The sequence below is a fragment of the Cynocephalus volans genome, chromosome 1 (assembly GCF_027409185.1).
Source record: "Cynocephalus volans isolate mCynVol1 chromosome 1, mCynVol1.pri, whole genome shotgun sequence".
Lineage (NCBI taxonomy): Eukaryota > Metazoa > Chordata > Mammalia > Dermoptera > Cynocephalidae > Cynocephalus > Cynocephalus volans.
The window spans coordinates 293,046,442-293,070,487 of record NC_084460.1 but is presented as its reverse complement, the minus strand read 5'-3'; the positions used below and the strand labels follow the sequence as shown (position 1 = coordinate 293,070,487).

Genomic DNA, 24,046 nt, shown 5'->3' with positions numbered 1-24,046 from the left:
GGAGATGAAGTCCTCTTAAAATACTCCTTCCTTTTGATATCTCTACCTTACAGGAAGGGGGCAGGACCCTCCATGGACACTGCTGAACTCTGCTCCTTTCTGCAAAAAATCCTGACCATGGTCAAATGTATTTCCCTCAAAGACCTGTGACCTGTATCAGCACGCCTCCCTTTCCCCAAACCCAATACAGGGCAAAGGAAAATAAACTACACAAAATAATCTATCATACCTTGAGTGACTGTCTTTTTGTCACGTAGTTTTCTGAATGAAGTAACTTCTCATATTCACTGAAAAACTAAGAGATAAGAAAACATATATCAGGGTTATTTTTAAAAACATTGGTAGATAACATTCTAAAGCTCGAGTACAAACTTCTAACCCTATAAAGGCCAATGGCTGCCCATACTCTCCTGCTGCTGCTATATGTCTCACACTTTCTTCTGATGTGCTCAGACACCACTGGTCCCCTCCATGAAAAGGGCTCCTAGGACCAATCCCCTCCTAGCTCCAGCCAGGCCCACAGGCAGCTCAAATCTACTCCTCTCTGTCACCCTAAACTGCATATGTACAAAACATTATTCCCCCTCTCTCCACAGTTTCCCCTGTTAAGTCAGCTGTCATTTCTCTGTGATAGATTAGAAAATTCATACTTTTTATAAACAAGAACTCAATTCATCCAAAGTGCAACCACAAAGAGAAAAATTACCTGGTCTTTTAATGTATAAAACAAGGAGAGAAAATAGTTAGAAACAGAAGTTAAGAGAGGAGAAATTCAGTACTGTATTAAATAGGTACATATCCTAGAGCAGGTAGGACAAGGCTCAAACCTGTAGGATGGAAGGGATTTCATTTAGAAATGGGAAGGAGAAAAAGATATTCTTGGGGAATCAAAAAGGAGGGCACAGCATATGTGAAGACCTGGAGATGCAAAGTGCCGCAGATTTAAGAACTGTCAGGTGTCCCCTAGATCTTTACTAACAAAAACAGCATCACTGGAATGAATGGTAAGGGGCAGAAGCCGATTCAAGCAGGGAAGTAGAAAACAGAAATGACGGACACACGGGGCCAAGGCGATCCTTCCAAAACTTGGTAGAAGAGGCCAGTTAGTTTCAAGATTTTATACGTATCTTTTATTTAATCTATGGATAGGTAAAACATTCCAAAATTTTGCAGAATTGGCATGACTCAGTTGGATACTGGTGCTTTACTGAGACTACTTATTGGGTGCTGTGGGTGCTGGAGGATGCCTGCTTTGTCCTTTGTCCATGTGAAAACTTGTCCATATTTATAAATATGCCTGTGTGTTGTGATGGATCCTCATTAGCCATTTGTGAGTGGTTTAGAGCAGGGGTTGGTAGACTAAGGCCCACAGGCCAAACCCAGCCTGCTGCCTGGTTTTATAAATAAAGTTTTATTAGAACACAGCCACACTCACTTTTTACTGTAAATAAATATCTTTAAATACTTATGTACTGTTTATGGCTACTTTTGACAGGAGTGTCAACAGAGACCATATAGCCCTCAAAGCTTCAAATATTTACTATCTGGCCCTCTTGGTTTAGAGCTGCCCAGAACTGCCTATACATTATTTCTTTTGTTTACCTCTGGGCAGAGGTGGGATGCTCATCTATTAAGTATGCAAGCAATTTAGAGTTCTCTTTTCAGAATAGGCCATAAACCGTACCTCCTCCTCAAATGATTATCAAATGATGACCAAAACAATTGAATCCACTTTTCATCAGTAACACAAAATACGTACACCTCAAGGTCATGACAGAAAATGCAAGTTAAGATTTTCTGCTGCATAATTCTTTTTCTTCTTCTTTTCTTGGTGGCTTGACCAGGACTGGGATCTGAACTTGTGACCTTGTTGTTACCAGCACTATGCTCTCCTAAGTGAGCTAACCAGCCGGCCCCCTCTGCTGCATAATTCCTAGGATATGTTTGCTTGCAAGAAAGTTTTCATGGGGAAATGCCTTAAGAGTATGTATGTAGTCCACATTTCCTCCAGATACGTTAGCTTTTCTCTCTGGATTAGGACAGAGGACAAGTAGCACACCTGGACATCTCCCCACCCACATTTGGGCTCCTCAGCGACTTGCTTTCAGGGAACTGTACTTCAGCTGAGCATTTTATTTACTGTAGTGTCACCTGCAATGACTATGTCCACTACATGACACTGTAATTTGACTCCCCTTTGGAATGCCAATGGGAGCAGTTTATTTCAGGTCCCAGTGCTAGAAAAGGCTATGTTTCTTTTGAGCAACCAGCATACATTTTATGTTACAAATATTATGATCAATTTTGTGTCTCTCTATGCTTTGGTTACTAGAAATCTCACAGCCAAAATGTACAGAATTTTAAAGCATACATGTTTGTGTAATAACCTCACCTCTGACTTTATTTAAACCCCCATACTCCCCACTTTCCTTCTCCTTCCCTCAAGTCTGATTGCACCGTATATACATTTCTGTTAGTTGCCTTACACGCATCTTCTTAAAATCCTTTTAACTGATGTCATCCACTAAGAACATGTAGGAAACTATCTTACTGCAAGATTGAACAGATTTCACTGCCTGTAATACATTTCTTAAAAATTAACTAGTCTGTATTTTTGGTAGGCTTTAAATTAAGATAGTAATATGCTAAAAAGTCTTTGAGACCATGTGGCAATAACAATAAAACAGCTAACGTTTATTAAATGCTTACTATGTTCCAGGCACCGTGCCACACACTTCACGTACACATTCTTATCTAATCCTCACAATGACCCCAGTAGTACTATCCTGAGCCTTCTTCTAGGTCTGAAGATCTTGAAGGCACAGAGGGTGAATGAAGGAAGCCGCCTAAGGTCTTATTAGCACATGGGAAGGCTGGGACTTGAAGGTGGACTAGAAGCCAAACTCAAGCAGTCTGATGCTAAAGCCCATGTTTTTAACTACTGTAGAAAAGTCCCTGATGAAAGGACAGTGCTGCCATTTTAAGCCAAGAAACATACAAAAAGAAACAAACCCACATCCAAATAACTATGGGCAGAAATAAAAACAAAGGCCCAGCAATGTTTAAGCCATTTATGAGGCTATTTATGAGAGACTTAGTACAAACTCAGAATTGTGTTATGATGTTACTGGGAGTGAGGGGGAAGACAAGGAAAAGAACACAAAAGAAAGAGAAAGCATAGATTTTGCCTCTAAGAATCTCACAATTTAGTTGAGCAACAAAGCGAGCAATGAAGTACTTAGGATTTCAAAATTCAAATGACCAGTAGGAGAATTAAAACCTAAGCCAAATTGTATGGGATAGTTAGGAATTCTAAGTGGTCTGTTATTATTCCGACTTTTCTAAGAGCATTTAGCAGGTGTTGGACAATGTGTACTTAGACTACTACGGCACGAGAAAGCACCGCTGAGGAAAGCAGGCCTGCCACATGGAGGTGAGGGTCAAGGGAAATCGGTTCTCAAAGCACTCTGAGAACCATTTCACATTTGCCCGGGGGACACTAGTACCAGGAATGTCTGACAACTAGTCAGAGCTGAGAGGGACTTTACCGAAGGGCTAGCCTAGTGTCCTCATTGTACAAATAAGGTCTCAGCCATGGCCACAAGGTAGTTAGCAGCAGAGGCTCCCGTCCTATCCATGCTGCCTCCTGTCCTCTCTACGGGAATGAGGAGGAACGTGTGGCAGCTGATGGAAAAGGAAGAAAAAGCTTAAAAGCCACATAATAACTTCTCTTATCTTAACTGTATTATCATTTAGCAGCAAAATGCTCAATTTTCCTCTTCTAAAGTAAGAAAGATGCAAAGGGCAGTGTGTCAATCAAAAAGATCAAATTCTGCTTCTGACCGAGTAACACTCTATATGTTATTTCAGTAGAGAAATGATTACATCACCATTAAAAAACATTATATATGTAAATAAATACTCTCATACAAAATCCTAATTTAAACCTTTCATTTCTAGCAACAGAAGTTATAATTTTTTTTTTTTTTTGTCTTTTTTGTGACCGGCACTCAGCCAGTGAGTGCACCGGCCAGTCCTATATAGGATCCGAACCCGCGGCGGGAGCGTTGCTGCGCTCCCAGCGCCGCTGCGCTCCCAGCGCCGCACTCTCCCGAGTGCACCACGGGCTCGGCCCTATAAGTTGTTATTTAAAAATAACATTTCATATACTTACTCTATCATAATGCTGTTCCAAAAATTCTGCACTGAGCAATTTATGTCTTGTAAGTAAGTCCTAGAAAAAGAAAAAAAAATTTTTTATAGTTGTTCTCCATTCCATTCTAGCTCTTTCAGAAGAGAATCCTAAAACACTCCACGCCATTTTACCTGATAGAAACTGCTGTTAAAAATTACTGTACTTAACATTTGAGTAATTGTATTGAAAATGTTGACTCTATGCAAGAATAAATAAAATCATTGATAATTGAAGTCGCAATTTTAATAATTATGATTAGTCATGGATCTATAGCTCTTAGAAGGAAAAGTTAAAAAACAAACATATAAAGCAATGGAAATATAAACTGAAAGAAAGGGAATAAAGAATTAAAGTAAAATAAAAGTTAACAGTTGGGATAAAATGTCAAATAGAATGTTCTGCCCATTTAGTGCTCCTTGGAAAGAGAGAGGAAATTTCTTGTATTAGAAAAAATATTGGAGGTTCTATATTCTTCCTCCTAAATTCAGTTACATTCAGATTCTATGTAATGCAACTTGTTTTCAGAGATAGAATGCTTTTTAAAAGCCCCATTATATTATAAACATTAGCTCCTAAGTAAGCAGAATAATGCTGCAAAAATGTAGAATAATTAGTTTGACCCATAGTCCAATTTTGTATTACTATGAAACAGAGCTTATGCCTCACCCCATAGCTTTCCTAGGAAACAACTCAAGAATCATTCATTCAGAAATGTCTACTATGTGCCAGGTGAAGTTTAGGTGCTGGGGCTTCAAAGACAAAAAGATATGGTCCCTGCCTTCAAGGACCTAGAAGTTAGCAACGGACTAGCCTTGGTCTCTCCAGGTGGGAAGGAGAATGGGAACATGTGGTAGCAGGAATGCCCAGTCAATACAGGGTGAATTAATCAATCAAGTTCCTTCAGCGCCACCTACTAGAGAGGTTAGTGCCAATAATCCCTTTTCTCTGAACCAACATTCCTTAACTTGTTTTCCTTCCTGTTTATGTATGAAGATTGCCTGGGTTATGATGAACTAGTGTTTCCTGAAGTATGCTGAAGTATAATTCTGGTCCTGAGAACTACTCTAAGAATGCTCCATGGTCAAACAAATATGGAAAGTGCTACAGCTTAAGTTCCCTTGTGGAGATCCATCAGGTCTGAGAGATTCTGCAGGGAGCGCCTTTGTTCTCTGCATTCTGTTATCAACCTTCCCCACAAGGCCTCTGCACAGGCTTTCCCCTCTTCCTAGTTACCCACTACTCATCCTTCGGACCTCAAACATCACCTCTGCTGGGAACACTTCCTGACTGGTCAGCAGCATGAAAGCACTGGTCACAGTTGCAACTTTATATCCGTTTGTAGGATTATTTAATTAAAGTTTCTCTTGTACTAGACTGAATTTATTTATTCCATAAACACAAGGGCCATATCTGTGTTTACTAAGCTTTGACTCCCTAGCACCTGTGCAGTGCCAGCACATAGTAAGAGCTTGCTATTTAATAACATCAGTGAAAGAACCAACAAAATCAGGGAAGATATCCGGAAAAACAACACATTAAACAATCTTCAAATTATGCTTTTTACCACACCCCAAAGACTTAAGCGTTGTTCAAACTGCTGGATAGGATATGTATCATATTTCCTGATTATAACAGGGATGCCTAGGAAGGATCCACCCAATTTTTCCCAAATCCTCTCTGATGATTAAACAGGCAAAGTTAGAGAACTTGGAGTTTATTTTGAGTACCCTCAAGAATTTGGAAAGAAGTGCTACAAGGTTTCCCCTCATGGGCAAGAAGGAGATGAAGCGGCAGGAGAATTTGCATTATCTTAGTACACTGGTCCATGGCGTCAGATAAAAAGGGGGGAGGAGCATGAGGACTTTGAGGGGATTGTGTTAAGCACAGAAGGCATCTAATGCATGCCTGCTAAAGAGCACTTGCTACCTGATAACGTGGTGAGTGGTTTGTTTATGGTTGGTGTCCCCTGTGTAGGTGCCGCAAGGGCAGGGCCAGGGCATGTCTGTCCAGTTTGCTGCTGAATCCCCAGCACCTAAAGAACAGTGCTTGGCACAGGGCAGGCACTCAGAGACTTGGTCAATGAACAAATGAAGTCAATGAATTAAGGGACTAATGTGTCACAATCCATGTAAGACTGAGTGTCACTTCTACTTTTTTGTGGCTAAATTATCTGGAGGCCAGCATGAGGAAGTACAATGAAAGGGACCCATTGCTCACTGTTCTGGCATAATCTGAGGGAAGAAAATGCCAAGGGAGCGGGGTCTTGAGAGACGGTGGCTCTCAACTGGAGGTGGACTCTTAGAAACAGGTAGGTAGAACGTGTCTGCTCTATAAAGCAAATGTCCTCTAGGTGTAAACACGTCGCACAACAGATTTTTACTGAAGGTTTGAGTAAAGCAACTATTCACTCTGAAGGATATATCTCAAACAGGAGCAAGAGGCTCATAGTTGGGCCACACACAAAAAGGGGGACCTCCGACATCTCCCCATCTGGGGGAGATTCTATTTGTTATCATCTGGAAACTCAGGAAGCTGTTGCCAATCTAGGAATCAAATCTCAATGGCCCTGGGGTAGGAAAGATTTAAAAGGGGTGCTCTGAGATTGTTAAGGGAAGAGTTGGACCCCAATGCCTAACAGGACGAAAGCCCTAGTGGGTAGGGGGCTGGGGGAGTAAAACACCTGTAGGAAAGGAGCAAACTGCTCAGGGCCGGCATGGAGAAAAGGCTAGTCCTAAGCTGGGAAAAGGAGGAGACAGGGACCCGGACAGTGCCTCTATCTACTCAGAGATGAGAAGAACCTTAGTTTAGCAACTATAGGTAACAGCTTTGGAAAGCTCAAAACAGGGTGTGGGTTGGACACCAACAGAATGGAAAACGATGGGCAAAGGTCATGCAGTCAGTATCTGGTCAGCAACCCGCAAAGTTTACAGAGTACATGTGATCACAAACCAGCAGAGTCAGTCAGCAGAAGGGAGAAGAAAAGGATTTCTGACCTCCCACCTGTCTGCATTCCAGCATATCCAAGGCCCTGGTATAACTTGGAGAAAGGCTAAGTATCACCGTCCAAGTCCAGCAGATTGAGCAGCCAACATTTAGGGTAGGCTGAAATAAAAAGCTTCTTAAATGTTTGAGTTTGGGCCCCAAACACCATGTGACAAAGACAGCCCTGGGATCCCTGAAGAAATACTGCTAACCCAGGGGCTTATTTTCACAGAGCCTTGGCAAGTCATTGGCCCTATTTCCATATAATGCTTTAAGTATGTCCAAGGACAAGGAACTTAATTCTTCCAACTGTGTAGTTCACCTTTGGAGCTCTAATAGTTAGAAAGTTCTTCTTGTGCTAGAGTCAAATCCTATCTCCAAGTTATTTCCAGGAACTGTCACAGCCAACAGAAATATGTGTAATCCATTTTCTATAGGACCCCACTTCAAATATAAGTAGTGTTCTCATGGCAAGTCCCTACCGAGTCTTCTCTTCTCCAGGCTAAATACGTCCAGTTCCTTTAACCACACTCCTCGAATGACAGGTTTCTGAGTCCCCCTCACCATCTACTGTCTTCTGAAAGTCATCTATTTGTCTATGTGCCTCTTAAAGTGTAGTGCCTGGAATGGAACACATTTATGTGTTGTTACCTTATGAGTTTATAGTGGAGTGAGACCATCAATTGCTCCTTAGGTTACTTGCTATGTGGTCACATGGAGCTCTGGGGACAGCAGCATCATACTGTTTAATTTTACTGGACGTATTCAGGATTTTGTTTACTCAGGGTGGGCTCTGAAGTCAGCCTGCCTGGGTTCAAATTCTGGCTTCCCCATTTATTGTCTGACTTCACTCAACATCTCTAGGCTTCAGTTTCCTCACCTGTAATGGAGATAATAACAATATCTCCTTCATAGGGTTGTTTGAGTAGGATATGAAATTACCTACATTCTAGTTAACTATTATACTTAGTAATTATCTCATTTAGTATTGACTGTTACTGTTATTATCCCTTATTCCCCATCCCATATTTATAAGTTGGGTCCATAAATGGAAGATGTCAGTTAGGTGTGTTTAGTTTCATTCTGCTAGTTTCTGGCCTCTTTGAATTTATGAATTTTATAATCCACTTTATCTGCTATCTTTCCCTTCATGGCTAGCACCTACACATTTGATAAGTATCCTTGTCACCCTTTATTTCTGTCAATAAAAATGTTCAGCTGGGCTGGGTGGGGAAACCCCAGTGGAGATCCACTAGAAATTTCTTTTCAGGGTGATGGCAATCCATTTGCTAACAGCAAATGGATTTGGCATTCAAGTAGTTCTGAATTGCTATACTGAAACTCCATCTAACTCAGCCTTTTTTATTGTTCTATGAGAACAGATTCATAGAATTATTCAACATATAGAATATCCTCATTGCTGTGAAGGAATTCTAATTGCTAATGTTTACTGCACACAGATTGTGTGGGGCACAATAATCCTGACATATTATCACCCACATTTTAAGATAAAGATATGGAATTTAAATCAGCAACAGAACTGCTTTGAACTCAGGCAGCCACGCCCTCAACCCCCCGATCTACTGGCATCTATGAGATTAGCATGACTGAACTTACTCTTAGTGAATCCTCACTGGCTGTGGGTACACACTTTCCCTTCAAAAATGCTCAGAAATCATCTCTTTAGAAATACTTTCTAGAACCTTACACAGGTATAATATCAAGCTTCAAGCTCTACCAGCCTCTCAGGGGAATCTACCTTCTTTTATTCAGGAAAGCTGGAATATATTTGTTGGCCTTCTGATGCCCTTCCCCATTTCCTTAATTCCTCAAAAAAAAAAAAAAAAAAAAAAAAAAAATCACTAACAAATATTTGGCCATCTGGTTAATATCTCAGTATAATATCTCAGTATCCACTCATTCAAACTAAGACTCTTAGACACATTTAGAGCAGGTAGTTTTAATTTCCTTTTAAGACTCAGCACCTGTTCCAGGGGCTGTAAATCCAAGGTAGTGGACAAGCTGCTTTTGTTTGAAATTTTGTGTGTGTAGAATACATTTTCTGGGGAGGAAGTTTTTGTCAGTTCTCAAAGGAAAGGATGAACCACACATCTATTCTCCTTTCCTATGATAAAATACCCTCTGCAAAGAGGGCACCAGCAAGGCAGGAGAGGAGCAGCTCTCCTTTCCTCCTTGAAAGCACTGTAGGTGTGGCGCTTCGCAGCCTGTCTTTGCTGTCCTTCTCCCTGCTCTGACTGGAGTTTCCTTCAGGGAGGAGTGGGGAGGTAGCTTTGTTCTGTTTGGTAGTTTAGCCCTGAGATTACGCTGGTAGGTGTGGGCCTCTCTTTTGGACATGGACTCTGCAGCTTTTTGTTTTGTGGAGAACTCTCTGTTCTCTTTAAAGAACCTCTAATTAACTTCCCTTTTTGTGTAATCAGGAACACCTGAGATCCAAGCCAGCTCCTCGATGCTCTTTCTCCTAGATCTCAGCCTCAGAATCCTGTGTTGGTTTTGAAGTTTCCCTTCTTCAAGTAGAGACTACCTAGCCTGGCTCTGCCCAGTCTTTTCCTTTCTGGCTACCATGACCTGACAGGGCTGCTTTACTGATAGTAATTCCATCACCACTATTTTCTCCTTGGTGAGAATTATGTGAAAGCAGCAACCCTGGCTGAGACTTTGTCAGATACTGAGCATCTCACTTCCGACATGTAGGCAGCACTTCTCACACCTGTGAGCCAATTTTGCTATCTGGGCCAGGAGTACATCCTCCATGTGGCCAGGGGTCTGGCTGCATCCTCCCATACCACTGCTGCTTCTCAGTCCTCTTCCTTCACCCTCGTGTGCCCAGAGTGTCACCACTCTTGGCCTCCTGGCTATCCTTCCACACAGGGGACTCTCTCCTTGACACATGGTGCTACTATACCTCCCTTCATGGCTGATGGGTCTCTGCTTCTGAATGGGGCACATCCTTCCATTGATGTACCCTAATCAAGAGTCCTATCCCACCAACTGCAGTGATACCTGAGATATCATAGTAACCATTCTGTGTTATAATCTCAAATTTTTTTCATTTTGCTTTGTGCACTGACATATAAATATCTGAGGTCTTACCTAAGGCTTCTGATACCCTCTTTAATGGTTTTTGGGAAATAAATCCCTGGGTACCTCTCACACTATGACCTTATTCTCATTCGATATGAAATCCTAATGACCAGGTCCCCAGGCTTTCATCCTATATTCATTCACTGTGAAGTGCATATTTCACCCAGAGATCAGGGTGTGTGCTCATTATCTCCTGGGCTCTTCATAATCATGAAACTGAACTTTCACAAGAAAAGTGACTACTTCTTACTATAACAGCGTTCATGGTTTCTGAGCACAGCAGGATACATGTAAGTATGCTAAATACTGGTTATATTAAAATAGTTCTAAACATTTATAAGGTCAGACATTTTACATAAGGGAACGTAAAATAAAAAGGCTTACTCTCATTGTGAATAAAATTAAAAGATTACTGTTTTATTTATATACCTTCAATAGAACAGAACCTTGCAACTCAAAACAAAAGTATGCAGTTGTACACTGGGGGGTGTGGTGGGGGGATTCATAACAATTTGAATGGTGCAAGTGATTCTGTCCTCCCACTGCATTTACTAGACATGCTCTGGAGCGAGCAGGAAATGGGAGGTGAGTCCATGTTCCCTGGGGCCTATCCACAATGTGGATATCTCTGTCCTGAATGTGGTTCTAGTACTTAATGACATGTATATTCCAAATTAACATGGCCCCTGAACAGAAGCCAACTACTTCACTTGGTGCTTAACCAAAGAAACTGCTACAGAATGTTCCAACACAGGAGAAAACCTGATTGTCAGATGTACTGTATATCTGTATACTGTACTTAATGTGTTATTTAACAAAAAAGGGTAATTTTGACCACACAGGACTTCTGTCTTTTAAATAGACTTCAGAAGTTAACTTTCCCACCCTTTTAAAGCTGTGACTCTACTGCATATACCGGTCACACATACACATATAAAATATATCCTCTTTCTTCCCACTAGAGGGCACCTGTGCATAGACTAGGAGGGCAGAAGTGGTTAAGGAAAAGTAGCAGGCTTGTTAATCTGACTTGCAAATATGTTTAGAATTCTAGTTTTTTATGTTACCTTGAATGTGGCAAATGCATCTGAAGCTATGTCAAATGTTGACATTTCAACATATCTGAAGAAATCATAAAACTGTTCCGACCACAAAATGATTTTTGCAAGTGGTTCATGTCTGATGCATTCTCTTAACATTATTCCACAATTTAGAGCTATTTCTGGAGATTCATACCTGCAAAAACAAAACAAACAAACAAAAAACCCAAACATGATTGCTCTTTTAAAACTCCAACACTGAGTAGTTAAAACTTTTAGAACAGGAAGTTTCAGACGTGTCCTAACTAAGTGACCACAGAAGGTTACAAAAGGCATTACTCTAGGAGTACAACATGTGCTCAGGTCAATTTACTCTAGAGTATACATACACGTTGGTTGGTGACGACTGCCTTCAACCAAAGAAAAATAGCCACAAGAGTGAGTGTGTGGATAAAATTCATTATTTAAGTTAAAAGACTTGAAGAGAACCACTGAGGGTCACATACTCCACAAAGGGGTTAGCTTTTACATATGGCACACTCAACACTCAGGAACATACAAAGATAAATCCAAAAAACAAAATAAAACAAATATTTTTCCAAATTCAGTAACTCATAGTATCTAAATAGGTCTATCATACTTCGCTGTTAAAATTCAGGGCTCAAAACAGTACTTTTAAGACTGTTGGCAACATGTAAACATTTCATTAAAGCTGAAAGCCTAGTCCTGAGGATTTCACGAAGTGCCTCCCTCCACCAGGGAGAGCATGAAGGCCACTGAGCACATGCGCACAGCAGACACAGGGACTCCACGGCCTCCATCAGCTCTGCACACACAACCTTCCTCTATACTCATCTTGGCCCTCTTACCTCTTCCTTTCCTGCAATCAGAAAAAAACCTCTCAGCCAGGCAAGAGGCCCTCTCCCTTGTGATGTGCACCACGCCCTTTTCTTGACTGGACTCTGCCACCCTGCTCAAACACATTGCTCTTTTCTTCTACTTTCTTTCAAGCTACACGTTGGCTTAATTTCTTTCCCACTCACAATCTCCTCTACTTTCTTGCAGTCAAATTCCATTTCCCAACACAACACTCTAGTGAAATGACTAACTGGACAGCAAAGACCTCCTCTTGGCTAAAATAAGCGATTATTTCTCATAACAGATTCTTCTACTTAGCATCCTGACAGTGCTCATTAAAGAAAGAAAGAAAGGAAGGAAGGGAAGGGAGGGAGGGAGGGAGGAAGGAAGGACGAACTTGCCAGTTTTCCTTTTTATCCTCTCTGACTGTTCCTGTTTCTTGCCTGGCTGAGGTATTTACCTGTTGCCTCTAATCTAGTAATAAAAGCCCATAAAATCTCATGGCTCCCACACCATGTCTACTAAATTCCCCACCCCCCCATTGTCTCCTCCTGAATTATAGTATTTTCTGTTGCCTCTGGACAACTTCAGTTAAAGGTCTACCAAAGACTCAACATGTCTAAAATCAATCAAATCTCCTCCAACAAAATAACCCCCCAATTCCCTCTCTTCCTCATTTCTATAATTTGGCATCATTATTTTATCTCAGATACCCAGGTCTAAACCAGATCTAACAGAACTTTCTGTGATGGTGGAAGTGTTCTACATCTGGGCTTGCCGGTTGGCTCAGTTGGTTAGAGCATGGTATTGATAATACTGAGGTCAAGGTTCGGATCCCCTTACCTGCCAGCTGCCAAAAAAAAAAAAAAAAAAAAGTTCTATATCTGCCATGCTATCCAATATGGTAACTACTAGCCACATGTGGCTACTAAGCACTTGAAATTTGGCTACCGTGACTGATAAATTCAATTTTAAATGTTATTTAAGTTGATTTAAAATCAATTACATGTGGTTAGCAGCTACTATATTGGACAGCACAGTCCTAAACCTTTCTGACTTCATTCCAAATCTTCCCATCCTTAGTGTCACCAGGACTTTTAAATACTATTTTGAAATATCTTAGTTTCATTTCCTTTTATTCATTCCCACTGCCACATTAACTCATAGCTAGAGAACTGCAAATGTCTCCTAACCAGATTCTTTGTTCAAGCTCTGTACTAACAAATCTTTCCACATGAAACTCTATCAACAGCATTTCTAGCTTAGAAGCTTAAAATTATTTCTTCTTACTAATCAAATAAAGCCAAACTTTTGGGCTTAATGTCCAGTCTTCCCCTCAGCAGATCCCCTTTCTTTGGTACATCACCATCTCCCACCCTGCCATAAAACTTGCAGATTATCTCCTCATCGTTGCCAATCACTCTGTGTTCATTCCTGCCCCTGACCTTTGTTCCTAGTGATATACCATTAAGATGCTTTCTGTCTTTTCTCTGCCTCTGCAAATTTTAAACCATCTGAAACTTCAATCTTAAGTTCCTTGGCTTTTACCAACCCTTGTTTTATTAACTGAAACCACATTTTATCCCTGAAGTCCTGTAGTACTGATGTGTTATCTAGTGGTATTACCCTTTTGTTGTACATATATTTATCACAGATCCTCAACAAGATCAAAACTGCACTCCTTTGTGTCAGTTAAAGCACGGCAGCCTGAATGCTGACTGGCTTTTATTTAACTAAAACCTCTGCTCACTAAATGGCTGATGTATACTTCATCTTTGCTGATCTTTAATAGGCAGGAGACTAAAAGGACAAGGGTAAGACAGTTTGGTACAACAAGTTGGGCAGGTTTTGTTGGGGGTTTGTCAAGCTTGTCTAAATGATTAAATCATAAACCAATGAGTACAAGGCAAACAGTTATGCTGTACAACCTGTTAGCACTAGAGTGGAGAGCACATTAACATTTAAATTGCCAGTAAAAACAAAAACAAAAAAACCACTATTGCTTCCAAATGCTGTCTAACACCAGCAATAAGATTTCAAATTCATACTAAAATTAGCAGCATAACCCCCCAAAATATCTAACATCAAAGTACTTATAGCCTAAGAAGATGATCACATTGTACGTAAGTAGTCTAAATTAATTAATCAACAAAAGTACAAAAATCTTAAAACATAGTTCACAGGGCTCCTTGAAGAAATGGCTCTTTCTGGATCTGGCAGGAGCCATACAATAAAAGCAAGGTGGGTCATCATGTGCCAGAAAGCAAGGAAGCTATCAGACTAATGGGGTCTTGCCATAAGGAGCCAACCTAAAGGAGCTCCCAATGGCCTAAGATAGGGCAATCTGGACATAAGAAAGTAATGACTGGAACGGGTTGAGAAACATCAAATACACTTTTTAAAAAAGCAAAACCTTGAGCTTATAAGGATGCTTAAAACAACAAAAACTCAATACTAATCTAAGGAAGTCGCCAGGGACGCAACTGATTATGCTGAAAAAATGATACCTGTCTTTCCTATACAGATTATATTTTGGGATAACTAAATCATCCATGAGGAAAGGTTCTTCTTTATAAAATAAACACATTTAATTATACGGAGAAGGAATAACAGAATCAGAAAATTACCATTTTGAATCTAGGCAATAATCCCTAGTGGATACTAAAACCACTAGGTGAAAGCTTGATGGAGAATTTTACAAGTATAATGAACAGATTATAGACTGACAACACCTGTATCTGGTCAATCTAAACATCACCAGAAGTGGGACAACCAGTGCTACCCAACAGCAAGTACTCAGCACCGCCCAAGAATTGCTGCCCCCCCTCTAAGTGAATCTGAATCTAAGCAAATCTTCAGATCTAATTGCCAATTTAAAGGAAGGAGGGGATAGTGGAACATGTTAAGTGATACCACAGGAATGCAAATCCAAAATGTGTAATTTTTCTACAAAACAAATGACCCAGTTGCTTTGACAAATATGAGGGTACCTCAAAAAGTTTGTGGAAAAACAGAATTAAAAGATAATATATATCTTTCTGTGAACTTCCTCCCCACACCAATTTTATTTATATTTATATTTATTTTTGTGGGGTATAGTGTGTTGTTTCAGTACATGTATATACTTACAGCACAATGATTCACGTGGGGTAGATAGCACAGCTTTTTCTGTGAACTTTTTGAAGTACCCTCATAAATTGCATAAATTAAGAAAAAAAAAAGGCATTAACTATTATAGATTAAAAGAGAGCTAAGAGTCCTATCAACCAAATTCAGTTTGTGGTCCTTGTTTGAAACCTGATTTAAACAAACCAAGTGTAAAATGACATTTTTGTGAAAACCAAGGAAATGTGAAACTTGGGCATTAGATGTTAGGCTTGTAAATGGTATTGTGACTTTGTTATACTCTGCTATGTACATACAGTGTTATGTATGTTATACTATGTTATGTATTATGTACTAGCGATGCATAATGAAGTGATATTATGTGTGAGGAGTACTAAAGGAACAAGGAATAGAGGAAACAAGAATGACAGAATATTAGCAACTGTTGAAGCTATGGATAGGAAAGAGATTGTTACATCATTCCCTCCAGTTGTACATATATTTCCCACAACAAGGGTGGGGACCAGCTCTGGTGGATCCCAGCATCAGCTGCATTCTCCATGCTGCTCTTCTCCTCCCTGGGTGAGGTTTCTTCTCTGGCTGGCTCAGATGAGAGTTTTAAACTTTAAACTGTATCTCAAAAGTCTTTCTTTACACGACATTTAAAAATGTTCACATTATACACCTGGCTAAAGTAAAAGTGCAGGCAGAATTAACTAATTTACAGAGTTTAATAACCATTGGTTTCTATGGAAAAGGAAACATTGGCTTTAAAAATACACAAAGGCATCTGGAAGCTGCTCTAAGAACACCAAAATTTCAGGCAACTCACTACATGTTTACACACAAAACTTGGATGGAAACAACAAAAAATTAGATGCCAAAAGTTCTGTATGGCAACATCTGAAGAAGCAACATGGATGGTTAGAAATAGAAAGAAGGAAACAGAATGCTGGCATGCAACATGCGCACTGACTCATGCTTTGTCTAAACAAGTTTGAACTTGGGAGAAGTGTTAAACCACAGAGATATGAATCAGAATGAGGCAAGCTATAAAGCGAGGGGTAGGAGAGCAAGCTGATTCATGCCAACAGTCATGCCAGTAACTGGCTTGTCCACCAGTTTAATAGAACACCATCAGTGCTGGGACAAACAGATGCACACTATACCCACAGCTGGCAAACAACTCTGGTGTGAAACAACAGGAGGTTACCCTTGCCAGTCAGGAAGACTCAGTGATGAGGGAGAGGAGGGTTTGTTTTTCGTTTTGTTTGTTTGTTTTAGTTTTAGTTTTTAGGCTTTTTTGGTTTTGCTTGTTTTTTAAACTGATAGGTTACCTAAACATAAATGCCTGCTTAGTCCAGCAGTAATTCCAGGAAGATGCACTGTGAGTTTCCAAATCAAGTGGGTTAGTGAGTGAACACACAGAGGTAAAAAGCAAAGGGTACTACATCATAAACATGCACTTTGTTGATTGAACAAAGTGAAGTTACATAGCATCCATGCTCCATTTATGAGGCAGCTTTTATTTTACTGTCTTAGAGTGTGCATATTATGTCCAAAGGAGGGTTGGCTGGTTAGCTGAGTTGCTTAGAGAATGGGGTTGAGAACATAAAGGTCAAGGGTTCGGATCCGCACACCACACAGCTGCTGAAGATGTCTTTAAATACATGACTTAACTGATATTCGATGAAATTCAACTTTTTTAATCTTAGAGAACAGAAAAAAGACCACGGAGGACTATTTTTTTTTCTTTCAGTCATGTTTAATTTGTGAATTTAAAGGCTCACAATTCACCTACTTTTAAACCTCCATCTGTAGGCCATTTTCAAATTAAATTTAGCTAATAGGTTGAATTTTAAGGAGGGAAATGTATTCAAGACCTGTGGAAAAATGAGCTGACTAAACTGCAGAGAAAACACTTTCCACATTCACCATCCTGTTTTCCCAAGGCAATTTTTCTTTTTTATTTTCAACTAAGAATATAAATTTTATTATATTGTACATACCCTTTCAATAACATGAACAAAATATTCTGTTGGGTGCAGATGTATTCAACAGTAGGAGTTCTTGTACCAATTTGTCTTCTGAGAATATTGTTGAATATTTGAGCCACGTCTTTTTTGCCCTATTAAGAATACAATCATTAAAATATTTATCTGACTAAACATTAAAATGTCCATCCACCCTCCCAAATAAACTCAAAGCCATTGTATATTTATAGTTATGACTTAATATCTGACTTTAAGACATTCACAGACATTACATTTTCTTATTTTATTTCTTCATCTATAATTCCAAGTTCTAAGTTTTAATAGTGTACTATTTTTCACATGAACAATATGCTGACAAAGTGAAATCTCACTACATTCCACATACAAATTCAACCATTTCTAACTCAGAATCGTGCTGACTCATTTGAAAAGCAAAACCTTGCCATACGCTTATAATCTATAGGGATCTGAAATCCCACCCAAATGAAACAAGCAGCTTCAAACAGGGTGCTTGTGTTTGAACAATACATACACTCTCCTTGTACAGAGACGGGAAGAGAACTGTACTCTGTCAATATAATAAAAATGAAAGAATTCTGTAAGAAGCTGAGCTTTCATGGCAAGTAGACATATCCCCCTATTAAACTAGGTCTACTAAGGAAAGACTTTATATAGATGAATAATTAAGGTACTAAGTATCCCATGATGCAGTAGTTCAGAGGTCAGAACTTTATCACACCACGTTACAAAATAGATGGACAATATCACCATCCAGTGAACCTTACAATCAGAAAGCTGCACAAGAAATTAACAAATGATGTTTCAGCATGGCCACTTGTGACAAGGCTGACAAGCCCCTAGGAGGCTAAGTGAAACACTAGCTTTCCAGCACACCACCTAAAGCACACACAGAGTGATCATCCGGGGGCCCACACAAGCTCAGGAGCAGTAACGGCAATCCCTAAGAACCAGTCTCAAGGGCACACACTTCTTTTAAACCGATGTTTCTGAAGTCCCAAATAAGTATTATTAAATTCAGTTGGGGAGTGAGTGAGAAGGCTGGAAGCAAAGGAGAAATGAGATGTTCTAGTGCATCCCCAACTTTGCAGAGGAAATAAAAATTGTTGTTGCTGGAATTTGATACACTATTAAAAATACATGAACTCAGCTATATAAATGGAAATACCCTAGTTCTATCTGCTCTACAGTAGGACAAAAGTAAATTTATTTTCTTTTATCAATATTATATTTGAATAACCTATGAATCACACCCTCTCATTCGGCTCCAAAATTTAATCTGGCTATCCATCTGCATTTTCTCCCTTGGAACACCTGCACAGACATCCAAATGCTCAGGCTGATAAACACTGGGGCTTAAAACGAAGCACATTCATGTCAAAGAGTCAAAGAAGAGACTGCCCATGACCATGCCAGAGTGCTTCCTTACCGTACATGCTACTCAGACTAGTTTATTCAGACTGCTATCAAGGACCATTACTCTTACTGTTTAATTCACTAAATATTTAACATGACATAATCCAGCTCTATGAGCTTGGGCAACAACCTGAAATGTCTACCAGGGCTGAGCAGGAGATGCAAATGGGTAAAGCAGGCCCTGAGACAGAAAGCAGGCTGTGCTGTTTATAGCAAACCCAACTGTGGAAGCCCTGTGTTGCTGCTCTACTCCAGCTGAGGAGCCAAGTAAGACTGCAAGCCTCATGTTGCTAGAATCAAAGTTTTCAAGAGAAGCCAGAAATTCAGAATTATGTATAAAATCTCCTGCTATTCAAACGTTATACTAATTAAAAAATTTAAAAGCAGCAAACAAAACACATATGATCTCTGCTGTAATGAATTCTCAACAGGTTAAAAAAGAGACAGAGTTAGACCTACCTCTAAAAGTCCAACATTCTATGGTCTTCTTTAGAATGTTTATTCCTTGAGAGCCAAGGATCATTGAATTACATAATCCTTACAGTGCTAAAAAGCAGCTGTTTATTAAATACAGCCTAAAAGAACGGGCTTAATGGATACCTAAGAAACTCCAAAGACAGTGCGGTGAAAGAGAGAAAAAAACCTGGCCTAAGCCTGAGACACCTGTGGGTTCCTGCCCTGGCTAGACTAATGAGGTAGGCAGCGTGGGCATGCTTACAGAGGTCAGTAACTCCTGAGCCAAGAGCCCAACAGGAATCTTAAGATGTTCTAAAGGAGAGAACATATGGAAAAGGATTATGAATAGAGTACTGTTTTTGAAAAATGAGACCTGGATTTCTTACCTCAAAGTCAATGAGCTGTAAGTCAGCTACCAGAGTGCCAAGGAGCCCACTATTATATAGTTCTTGAGCAAGCTGAGCCACTGCTTCTGTCTGTGGCTCCTTCTCATTTGTGCCATACAGAATTTCTTTCATGGCAACCAAATTTTTGGATACTTCTTCTGTAGCCTGATTTGGGGGGCAGGGGTTGGGGAAGAGGAGAAAAACAATTCATTTTAACAAACATATAACACACCCACATTTGTTAAGTAGCTTCTCTCTATATTATATACCCAAAAACCTATGTACAGGCACAAAGATGGGCAAGCTCCATCCCTGCCTTCAGGTGCTGAACACTGTGCATGTGTGCATATGGGGACCAACATGCACACTCCATAGGAAGGCCAGCATGTACACAACACACGCACTTGAGCACCAAAAACCATGTTTACGTATGACAGAAACAGAACAGAGGGAAAAGTGGGAAGGAAACATCACAGAAGAGGCACCTGAGCCGACCCTGAAAATGAAGACTGACAAGCAAGTATCAATGGGAAAGGAACAGCATGAGCTAGGAATGAGGCAGAAGGGGAAGTACAAGGTCTGCCGGAGAAAAGGTTTAGAGGAAATAATGGAGGGATAGCAGAAAATGAAGCTGAAAAAAGCTTTCGAGTACAAAGCTAAGGGGTCAGCAATAAAGAAAAAGTCACTAAAGAGCTTCCACTTCTGGCCCAGCTAGGAGAATAAAGACCAGATTTACTTTTCCCCATGAAAAAGACTAACAAATAGGATAAGATATGTGAAACAATGACTTATAAACACTGGACTTCGGGCAGCACTGAACAGTCATCCCTGGGAGAAGAGAAACAAGTGCCCTAGCTTATTGCCAGCCACAGCACAGGGAGGGGAGCCAGGCAGAACGGCCTCTATGCACTGAGGAGCAGAGCTGGGAATCTAGTGAGGACAAAGAGACTAGAGTTTGCAGGGCAGAGTACCAGAGAGGAGAGAGCTGCACAGAAAGAATGTGTCAGAGATCTGCAGAGCACTCCCATCTTCAGCTGAGTACTGACAAGCCCATGTGTGTGAGGAAAGTAGCCAAGGCCAGGGAACAGACCATGGAGCTCACACAGCGCTGGAAATAGCTTTTGTTCCCATTAGCCTAAAAGGAAAACCTCATATTCACAGGGCATCAGCAGAGTTTAGTCTAGAGCTAAACTCTGCTCTGGTCCTGCCCAACAAAGCTTAACAGTAAGCCTGGGAAGGATCAAAACTGGAAAATATAACCAATAATGAGGAGAAAAACTGAACAACAGAAACAGAAATGATACAGATGGTAGAATTAATAAACAAGGACATTAGTTACTATAACTATATTCAATATGTCTAAGACAAATTGAGCATGTTAAGCAGAGGACTGAAAGACATAAAAAAAGACCCAAATCAAATACTTAGAAATAAAAATTACAATCCGAGACACAAATTATACTGGATGGGATTAATAGCAGACTGGAAACTGCAGAGGAAAAAGGTTAGTAAACATGAAGACAGAGCAATAAAAACTATCCAAAAATGAAACATAAAGGGTGTGGGGGGGGATCATATCAGTGAGCTACAGGATGACTTTAAGCAATCTAATATACATGTAACTGCAGTCTCCAAAGGAAGGGGAAGAGCAGACAAAATATTTGAAGACATACTGACTGAAAACTTTCCAAATTTGATAAAAACTATCATCCCATAAAGCCAAAAACTTGAAAAAGCCCAAGCACAAAAACTACGAAGGACACTCTACCAAAGCATGGAATGATCAAATTGTTTAAATTTCAGTGATAAAGAGAAAATCTTAAAAGCAGCCAGAGAGAAAAAACATTACAAAGAATCAAAGAATGACAGCAGACTTCTTGACAGAAATGACACAAGTCAAAAGATAGTGGAGGAACATTATTAAAATACTGAGAAAAAAAACCCCAACACACAACCAAACCGTTGTCCTAGAATTTTATACCCAGATATAAAATATCTTTCAAAAACGAAGGTGAAATAAAGAATCTTTGACACAGAAAAGGTGAAAGATTTCATTACCAGCAGACTTCTGCTACATGAAATGTTTAGGAATTCCTATTGGCAGATGGAAAATGATTCAAGTTGAAAATCTGTATATACACAAAGGAGTGAAAAGCACTGGACATAATAATGTGAGTAAATATAAAAGATTTTTCCCTGTTATTTTAAAAAATGTCTTTAAAAAAAGAATTGGTTGTTTAAAGCAAAACTGACAACGTATCCTGAGATTCTGACGTACGTAGAACAAAAATGCATGGCAATAATACCTCAAAGGTGGGTAATGGAAGTACAGTGTTTAAGGTTCTTATACTGTAGTATAATATTTCCTGAAGACAGACTGTAATAAGTTAAAGGTGCATACTATAAATCCTAAAGCAACCACAAAACAAAACCAAAAAATCCCCCCACACAATAAAAAGTTATAATTAATAAATCAACAAAGGAGACTTAAGTGGAATATTAAAGATACGTCAAAAACAAAGATAAACTGAAGCATTTGTGACCAGAAGCACACTTCCGGGAAATTCCCAGTACATCAGCATTTAGTGGTACTTAAAGGATTATCTAGTCCCATGGTACTCCCTTCACAACCTTCTAACCTTCTTACCAAATGATCACATTGCTTCATCTTAAATATTCCCAGTGTCCAGTAATGCAGTATGAGATTTCAGAATCAGAGATTTGTTAGATAATTCTATAATGAGACAAACATTGCCTCACTACACTGTCTGCTGGCCCTGGGTTTGAACTGCAGAACAGACAGTATTCTAACTTTTCTTCCACCTGAAGGGTTCTATATGAAGGCAGCTTGCCTGCCTTCCCTAATTATCTTCTCCAGAAAACCTCCACTCAGCTTATTTAATTATCCTCCTTAAAAAAAAAAAAAAGGTAGAGCTAATGTTCCAACCCTATCCAGAATGGAATGATGCGGAAGACACCAGACCACTACTTCCCTGTTGCAAATGTTAATGCAGCCCAAGGCTACCTTTAAGATACAAGGCTACCTTAAAGGCTACCTTTAAGAGAGTGTTGAGAGTGAACTAAATGTCTTTGGCTTTCACAAGCACTGCTTGTTAAAGCCAGATCTTTCCAAATGTTTTTCTTAAATGGGTAAATGACACTGCAGTGAAGGCTTTAACTCTTCTCACTATTTAATCTCATAATCAGCCCATCATTCAAAACTGAAAGTATTTCTGGATTCTGAAGGATATTCAATATACCAGCTATCGTGCTCACATATGGATATCATTATGTCCAGTGCTTTCCATTCCTTTATGTATATACAGATTTTCAACTTGAATCATTTTCCATCTGCCAGTAGGAATTCCTAAATATTTCATGTAGCAGAAGTCTGCTGGTAATGAAATCTTTCACCTTTTCTGTGTCAAAGATTCTTTATTTCACCTTTGTTTTTGAAAGATATTTTATATCTGGGTATAAAATTCTAGGACAACGGTTTGGTTGTGTGTTGGGTTTTTTTCCTCAGTATTTTAATAATGTTCCTCCACTATCTGAAGATCTCATAGGTGTGCCTCTCATGGCCTGCCTCAATCACTGACCAAATGCTGAAAAGGAAAGAACCATGAGTGGCCCATCATCGTGTCTTTGAATCATCATCCTCTTCTAGTAATAATCTAATAATAACCTTTGGGCATGGCTGCTCAACCACTTGTATATGTGCCTATATTCAAATCATATTCAAAAGGCTTTATGTTAAATACCTTGATTTCCTGACTATAAGAAAATGAAATGAAGTTAATTCGGTATGATCTTTTTACTAAGCCTATGCTGATTTCTACTATGACTTTCTTTTCTAAATGCTTATAAAACATCTTCCTAATAATCCCATCATAAAACCTTACTCAGTGTCAGTGTTAAGCAGAACCTTTACCTTTTCCAGTTTGCTACTACTACCCTATTCTCTGTAATTCCTCAAGATTTCTGACAGCAGTTCATCATCCCCTATGCAAATTTTAAGTATTCAAGAATATAATTTTTCTGGGCAAGGAAAAAATTCATTCAGCAACAGTAAGTATTCTCTTATAATCTATTTACATGTGTTGCTTTTTCAGTTCTGTTATTAATCTTTACTCTTCAGATAATTCTCTTTGTCAGGGAAGAATCTGACATCTAATAGTTTTTTGAGTGTATTGTCTGTTGATTTTACACCAGTGAGCATAAGTATCAGGCCTCAGCCTCCATTGCTTCTCTGGTTAGACCAAAGTTTTAAAGCTCTTAGCAACTCTTCATACACATCAGTTTATACTCTTCTTTGAAATCATTGTATGATTTTAAACTTGAATTCAGACTGTAGTGGATTGAACTATGTCCCCCCAAAACTCCCTGAAGCTTGAATTGTGTCCTCCAAGTTTTATGTATTAGAAACTTAACTTGTGTCTCCCAAGTTTTATGTATTAGAAACTGTGACTGTTAAGAGAGTGGGAAATCCTATTA

The 24,046-nt window shown here is 39.5% G+C and overlaps 1 protein-coding gene across 3 annotated transcripts in view; it reads right to left on the bottom strand.

The window, feature by feature from the left end:
* The window catches only part of CAB39 (calcium binding protein 39), a 94,709-nt gene that overhangs the window by 6,369 nt on the left and 64,294 nt on the right, over positions 1-24,046 (bottom strand). For all 3 annotated transcript variants that reach the window (XM_063101588.1, XM_063101591.1, XM_063101590.1), the window contains exons 3-7: positions 19,553-19,717; positions 17,292-17,410; positions 11,347-11,515; positions 4,175-4,234; positions 230-295 (exon numbers count right to left, since the gene is read on the bottom strand). In XM_063101588.1, the coding sequence (XP_062957658.1) occupies positions 230-295; positions 4,175-4,234; positions 11,347-11,515; positions 17,292-17,410; positions 19,553-19,717 (579 nt within the window). The remainder of the gene's footprint in view (positions 1-229; positions 296-4,174; positions 4,235-11,346; positions 11,516-17,291; positions 17,411-19,552; positions 19,718-24,046) is intronic.